We start from the raw sequence: 7,560 nt of genomic DNA on the forward strand, positions 1-7,560 counted from the left end.
CCCCCCGATAACTGCTGGTAAATATCAGCTAGCCTGTGTGGTCAAACGTGGTATTGCACCCTGCGAGGTCCACCAGAAAACAGGTGAAGTTAGCAATATGTGATTAATAAATAAATAGCACGTAAATGCGGTCAGTGTCAAACTGCTGCGAAACAGAGAATGAACAAGTGTCTGGAAAAGAAACCCTGAAGTTAACTGTGAAGACAGTCATATTGTGACCTCTCAACAAACAAGGAAAAGTTAACTACAGTTTTTAAGAGGAAACTAAAAGGAGAGTTACAGTAGCTTGTTTCCGGTGATGCTAATGATACTAGCTAGCGTGTCTCCATAGTTTGTCTGTTTCCATCTCAGTATTTTACAATACTTTGGCACTGTTCTCACAACAGAGTTTAAATTGGGGAAAATAAGAAGCAAAACTGGAACATTTAATTTAATGTGATTGAAATGCCTTCATGAACTGTGAACCGCGTACTTTGCTCCCTGTTACTAGGACCAGAGCGATAGATAGTGTGGCGACACTCCCATAGGACTCCATTGTAAAACATGGCGGACAGAACTTCAGGGTTATGGAGCCCTCTATAGTTCCAAACATTCCTCCCGTGGAGTCAGACCCCGTTTATTTCAATGGCTGCACAACGAGAAACTCCTGAGGTAAGGTGATGAAATATTGACCAATTTTAAGTCATTATGTGTGTTTATTATATCGGAGGTCCTTTATTATGTAGATATCAATTTTTTTGTATGTTCACAATGTAATTATGTTTGGGGGTTTTTTTGAGTCAGGAATTATGATTGGTTTTCAGCCATTGCCTGCTAGTTCGTTAGCTCGACATCGCCAGCTGTGGAGGTTTAGCACCGTTTAGCACCTGACATTTGTGGTGTTCCTGTTTGATTAATGAATCACAGACAAATCACATATAGTTGGGATGATTAATAACGGGTTTTATTTAGATTTTATCATCCGAACCTGACGGTGTTAGCTAAGGGTAACGTTAATAGGATGTGTTAGCTTTTATTAGTTTTCTCAACTGTTCCATAAGAAGATAATGTAGGACAGGCACACATACTTCTGCCTGAGCCTTTATCAAATACCTAACGTTACGTACGGTGTATTCTTTTTATGTTTACATAAGAGTGTTATTATCTTATAATTTAATTCCTGTTTATATGTATGCCGTGTGATGACAGACTAAAATAGGACTACTACTTCACTACTACTATTACTTCTGTCAGCATTTAAGGCATATATTATGTTTAACTTGGAACTATGTCACAGTCACACTATAGAGGCTAGACAGCTTAAAAATGCTTTTTCAGCTTGTCTTTGAATGTTACATTCATAAACTTAATCATACAAGACCAAAACACTGCACAGTGGTTGAAACACTACGGGAGTATATCACACACCTTTTACCACTGAATTAATGATATTATTTACCTCTGATTTAAAAATATTACATGTTTATATGGAACGTTGAGTTTAATTATTTCAAATTGTGTCTGTTAGGTGATCCTGAAAGAACCCTGTGAAGTTTCTGCTGTCAAAAGACTCCACAGGTGAGGTAGCTAGAAATTACATGAGCAGCAAATTATTTTGTGGCTGTTCCTTTTCTTAGTTGTGTATGTGTGTCATGTTTTCTTCTCGCAGGGTTTGCTGTTCCTAAAGCTAAGCCTTTTCCAGCTCCAGGGATGGGAACAAAGTGACCACCCTTTGCTGAGTCACTTTTTTTAAATTGTACTTCTTTCTTAATCCCAAATTTATTTTCTTTTATTGTGCAAGAGCCCCCTCTGCTCTCTTAAAGTTGCTCTTTGTTTATCTGGTGTTGCTATGGTGAATCGGGGCATACAAAGGTTAACATATTCAGAGTTTATTCAACCAATTCAGATCAGCTGTTCTAGAACTGAATGCTCAGTTTCCCATATTCAGAGTTCAATGTTAGACTGAGAGTTTGTTGAACCTCTGGAATACCTGTCAGGGCTGTTATAATGCTGACTGTTGCTATTCCTCAACCAGGCATCTCAGACCATCATTGGGTCCTTCACTAAAGATGTGAATGGCAGATAAGAATAATAACAATAAGAATAACTTTATTCAATTGTCTGTCAGCTCATTTATTATTTGCAAAAGAATTAAAAAGCGTGATGGCTGTAGGTATGTAGGATCTTCTGTATCTCTCTGTCCTGCATCGAAGAGAGAGGAGCTGTCCACCACTATTTTTTTGTTCCATCAAGGTGTTATGGAGTGGATGAACCGGGTTATTCATGATGGCCTTGAGCATCTTCAGTGTGCATCTCTCCACCAGCTCCTCCAGTGTGTCCAACCACAACTTGAAGAGTTGTGTACATAGTTGTGCCTGCAGTAAATCTCATATGGCTTTTTTTTAACCATTTCATAGCCCCACCTTTGTTCTGCTGTCCTAATGCTGGAATATGATCTCTGTTAAATAAAATTGTTCTTCTTGTTCTTAATGCCACATTTATAATTTTCTGTGATGTAAGAGCCTTCATATATTGTCTTTTATTTTTTTCTTGTTCTCACAGACACACAATTGCTCTTATTGTCACATTCATCCTTTAAATATATAAAATGTTTAACTGAAAACCATCATTTATCATCATTGTCCAATGTCAGGGAGTATTCACAAATAGCCTACATTAATCTCATGTAGCTACATAAGAGATGCATTGCACCAGATTACAGTTTAGTTGCTAATTTATCTGCAGTCCATGAAGCTAACACAAAGCTTTCCCTCCAAAAAAAACACACACAAAAACTTGTCTAATTGCGATTTTAGTTGTCATCCAGCCACTCAATACACGTAACTGACATTGATGTATACACAGTAATTCAATAAGAGTTGTAAATGTACCTGTGTACGGTTTATTTTAATATTTACCATTCAAAAGCGAGCTCACTGCTGTCTGTCCCATAGAAGAACATGACAGCGGAACTATTGAGGCTTACATGAACCACGTGACCGCTCTGGCGGAGACATCAAAGGCTGTTGCCACTCTGTTCTTATCTATCGCTCTGACTAGGACCCTACAATACCAGAGTGACGACACTTCCATTGACTCCTTTGGAATGCTGAAGTTAAGCCTCACGCGCCCTCTAGTGGGGCATGAGCGCATTACCTTACAGTATGTCTGATGTGCACTTGCTTGTAAGTTGATGAAAACGGCCTTGTTTTTAACTTTAGGTGTCTTGGTCATATTAAGTCATGCTTATAATTTGTTTATTTCATAATGTAGAGAGTAACATTATGGTAGACAACTGTTTTTAGAATCTACTAAGTGATAAACATACATTAACATCAAGCTATTGGCCAAACTGCATAATATACTGATGTGCTATGATACTGTTGCATGCATCACATACAAGTGCCTGTGTAGCTTAGTCAGCATATAGCATTCACATCAAATTGAAAGGTTCAAGGTTCGATAGGCTCCACCAACTCAATATATGAACAGCTTGAGAAACTGTTTTTGAACAGTACAGTACTCTTTTTAAAAGCCATATTCACTTGGTTTATTACAATATATCTGCATTTATATAAATGAAATGAACATGAAAATCTGTTTGTTCCAAGTGTCCTGAAGTATTACTATAGTTTATGAGACAGAATAATATCTGCAGTTAAATGCCACTTACCTTACAGGTAATAATCTCAGTGGCCTTCTCCAATGAAAAAAATAACTTACTTCACGAACAATGAAGCTGCAATAACTGAAACATTCAGTAACTAAGATATTTGCTTTGTTACATTGATGGGGTTGCTGATGTTGTAATGTAGTAGGCTTGACTGTAATTTCTTGCAGATAAACACATTTGAAACTTTTTTTTTCAAATTAGCGTGCAAACTTCCTTAGGATGTTAGCCATCGAGAGAGTTGTGGAGCCACTTGAAAGTATATCATTATTAAAACAGCAGGCATTCATGACACAGCAATTAATGACCATTTGTTAAAATGTACCTGTAAACAGGTCACCGATGCTCCTATTACGGTAGATTATGGTAGATTATGCTTTTAGGTTTGCTTGACTTTGGACTTGGTCGGATATACAACGCGCTATCCCGCCACTAGAGGGCACGTGACCAATTTACCGCTTTACCAATGTGTGTCGCTACTCTGGTATTGTAGGATCCTACCTGTTACAGATGTGTCATGCCAAAGGTTGCTCAGCTGAAGACAGAAAAATGTCACCAACAAAGCTGAAACAAGGGGCGGGGCAAAAGCAAGACATGAGTTTAAACGCTGAAACAAGGGGCGGGGCAAAAGCAAGACATGAGTTTAAACGTCAGACTCCTGAAAGGAAACTGACAGAGTAGCAGGAGCAAACTAACAGGAGTACTACAGTTGAGACACGTCTCGCTGTTTGCTGTTAAAGACAAATTACAGTAAACTAAGGTTGCGGGGATTTCCAAACTACACGACAGAGTTTCTGCACACTGGTGAGTACAGCTGATCATGTGTACTGTGTTTAAACAACCAGCATTACCACATACCTGCACTGTGCTCACACAGGGTGTGTCACCTTTTCATTTAAGAACAAGACTTGTTAAATGAGACTTTTACTTATGTGCACTGTAGCTATATGTTATAAAGAAGCCTCATAACATTGAGGTTATTATACTTTCATATTTTAAAAACAAATAATCAAGAATTCTAGTTTTGTTTTATCACACTTTCATTGTTGCTCTCATTGTTTAGATATGGCTTCACTGTCTGAAGATCAGTTTCTGTGCTCCATCTGTCTGGATGTGTTCACTGATCCAGTCAGCACACCATGTGGACACAACTTCTGCAAGAATTGCATCACTACACACTGGAATATTAATGTTCCCTATCAGTGTCCCAACTGTAAAAATATTTTTGACACAAGACCTGAGCTGAAGGTCAATACTTTTGTCTCTGAGATGGTTTCTCACTTCAGACAGTCAGCTCAACAGAGAGCCAGCAGCTCAGAGCAACAAGCTGCTGAACCAGGAAACGTTCCCTGTGACGTCTGCACTGGACCCAAAGTGAAGGCCCTGAAGTCCTGCCTGGTGTGTCTGGTCTCCTACTGTGAGACTCACCTGGAGCCTCATCTGACAGCGTCAGGCCTGAAAAGACATCAGCTGATCGACCCTGTGGAGAACCTGGAAGGCAGGATGTGTAGGAAGCACGATAAACCTCTGGAGCTGTTCTGTAAGACCGACCAGAGGTGTGTCTGCATGCTCTGCTCTGTTTTGGATCACAAGTCACATGATGTTGTGCCTCTAAAAGAAGAATATGAAAGAAACTTGGCCAAGCTTGGAAAGACAGAGGCTGGAGTTCAGCAGATGATCGAGGAGAGACGACTCAAGATTCAGGAGTTTAAACGTTCAATCAATATCAGCAGAGAAATTGCAGACAGAGAGATAGCAATCAAAAATCATGTCTTCACCGAGCTGAAGGAGGCTATTGAGAGAAACCAGGCCAAACTTATTGAGTCGACTGAAGAAAAGCACAGAATGACAGAGAAACAGGCTGAAGGCTTCATCAAAGAGCTGGAACAGGAAATCTCTGAGCTGAAGAAGAGAAGCGCTGAGCTGGAGCAGCTCTCACACTCAGAAGACCACCTTAACCTTGTCCAGAAGTTTCCATCTCTGGATGCTGCTCCACCCACCAAGAACTGGACAGAGGTCAAAGTCTGTCCACCTTCATATGAGGGGACTGTGGGGACAGCTGTTGATCAGTTGGTGGAGATGCTCAAAAATGAGATGAAGAAGCTTCTCACAAACATTGAGTTAAAGACAGTCCAGCAGTATGCAGTGGACGTCACACTTGATCCTGATACAGCACATCCCCGACTCATCCTGTCTGAAGATGGGAAACAAGTACATGATGGTGCTGTGTGGAAGAATCTCCCAGAAAACCCAAAGAGATTTTCTCTTGGTCTCTGTGTCTTGGGGAAGCAGTTTGTTTCTTCAGGAAGATTTTACTTCCAGGTTCAGGTGAAAGGGAAAACTAAATGGGCTTTAGGAGTTGTCAGAGAGTCAGTCAACAGAAAGGGGCCAATCACTGCAAGCCCAAACAATGGTTACTGGACAATACATTTGATGAATGAAATTATCTACCATTCTGTTACTGAGACCTTAGTCCGTCTCTCTCAGAAGTCAAAGCCTGAGAAGGTGGGGGTGTTTGTAGATTATGACGAGGGTCTGGTCTCCTTTTATGATGTTGATGCTGCAGCTCTCATCTACACCTACACTGGCTGCTCCTTCACTGGAAAACTCCTCCCATTCTTTTTTCCCTGTGCAGATCAGGATGGTGAAAACTCTGCCCCTCTGATCATCTGTCCTGTCAACCCTACTTAGTGGAATGACATGTCATTTTCTGCAAACTGACAGAGTGTGAGATGAGATGAGATAAGATGAACTTTCTTAATACCAAAGGAAAGTTTTGCACTTTCCACTTCTTAATGTAACAGATCCCATAATTTAGCAGTAATATACAGTGTTTGTTTTCTTCTGGTTATAATTAACAGTGATTTTGCCGTCTTTATTTTATCACAATATGCAAAAAAGAAAAAACATTATTTTGACAGGTATTGCGTTTGTAATATGAGTCACAATTTTAATGGGAATGGTCATTTTTAGAGTTCATATTCACTGAAAATATATGTTAAAAGATATAAAAATGATAATGTGATTTTTTTGGGTGTCTGTACCAAACAAGCATGTTTCCTTATGTGTGGAATATGATTTGAAGGCTCGGGGATCTCTGTAACACTAGTTCATTTATAATGGTACGTTGTGACGCATTTTACCTTCATCCAAACATTGCAGCTCCTGTGGTTTGAATATTGCACTTGGCAATAATGAGATTTTGGTAATATTTTGATTAATAGTGGAGACCTTTATTACACATCCCATTGCTACTTTCTACTGCAGCACTATGATCTGATAACAAGTGGTTTTATTGATCTTGTATCATGTCGTGTAATCTAAGTGTTAAAGTGGTTCTTTGTTTATTTAGCTGAGCTACCTTATGTTGTTTTGGATACTTTATATGCAAGTTAATCTCTATCTTTGTGTAACTGCCTGTTTGCCCAAACTACATCTGCTGTGATTTTAAAGAACTGATTAAATTTTAAATTAAACAGCAGGTGACCTTCATGCCTTTAGCCTACATGTTCTATCAGTTGTCCAGTTTTAACATCAGTTTTTATTTAAAAAAAAAAAAAAAAAAAAAAAAGGACAAATATAATGACATAATGACGTCTTTTCAAATGGAACTTTTTCTAGGTGACATGTATTAAATGGTGGATGTCTATGGTTAAAAAAGAACTTCTCACTTCAACATATTAAGAAGTTTGTAAAATTTCAAACATGACCTCCTTGTGTCAGAGCAACAGCCATATTATCTGTCTGCCCGTATGTCTGCATATGCTGTATAATGAATCATTAGCAATAATAAATAACAAGTGTATTGTAGACCTCATAGGTTTTTATTATGCCAAGCATGTAGATAGGACTTTGTCAGTCATGATTTTAATACATCCAATAATACTTTTTGATGTTAACATAAAGGTTAA

General features: G+C 38.8%; 2 protein-coding genes and 1 long non-coding RNA gene across 3 annotated transcripts in view; 2 read left to right on the forward strand and 1 right to left on the reverse strand.

Annotated features, from left to right (window-relative positions):
- Positions 1 to 5,815, reverse strand: part of LOC126401494 (uncharacterized) — a 43,441-nt gene extending 37,626 nt beyond the window's left edge. Inside the window, exon 1 of the long non-coding RNA XR_007571084.1 lies at positions 5,682 to 5,815. This is a non-coding gene — a long non-coding RNA (uncharacterized LOC126401494). The remainder of the gene's footprint in view (positions 1 to 5,681) is intronic.
- The window catches only part of LOC126401471 (E3 ubiquitin-protein ligase TRIM68-like), a 34,660-nt gene that overhangs the window by 19,017 nt on the left and 8,083 nt on the right, over positions 1 to 7,560 (forward strand). The gene's annotated exons all lie outside the window — the stretch shown is intronic.
- On the forward strand, positions 4,329 to 7,427 carry LOC126401474 (zinc finger protein RFP-like). Its single transcript, XM_050062776.1, has 2 exons — positions 4,329 to 4,453; positions 4,713 to 7,427. The coding sequence occupies exon 2, from the start codon at positions 4,715 to 4,717 to the stop codon at positions 6,338 to 6,340; it is 1,626 nt and encodes a 541-aa protein (XP_049918733.1). The 5' UTR covers positions 4,329 to 4,453; positions 4,713 to 4,714; the 3' UTR covers positions 6,341 to 7,427.

This window comes from Epinephelus moara, chromosome 14 (genome assembly GCF_006386435.1).
Source record: "Epinephelus moara isolate mb chromosome 14, YSFRI_EMoa_1.0, whole genome shotgun sequence".
NCBI classification, from domain to species: domain Eukaryota; kingdom Metazoa; phylum Chordata; class Actinopteri; order Perciformes; family Serranidae; genus Epinephelus; species Epinephelus moara.

Coding starts and splice junctions, on each gene's coding strand:
- LOC126401474 (XM_050062776.1), top strand. CDS start 4,715: ATGGCTTCACTGTCTGAAGATCAGTTTCTGTGCTCCATCTGTCTGGAT.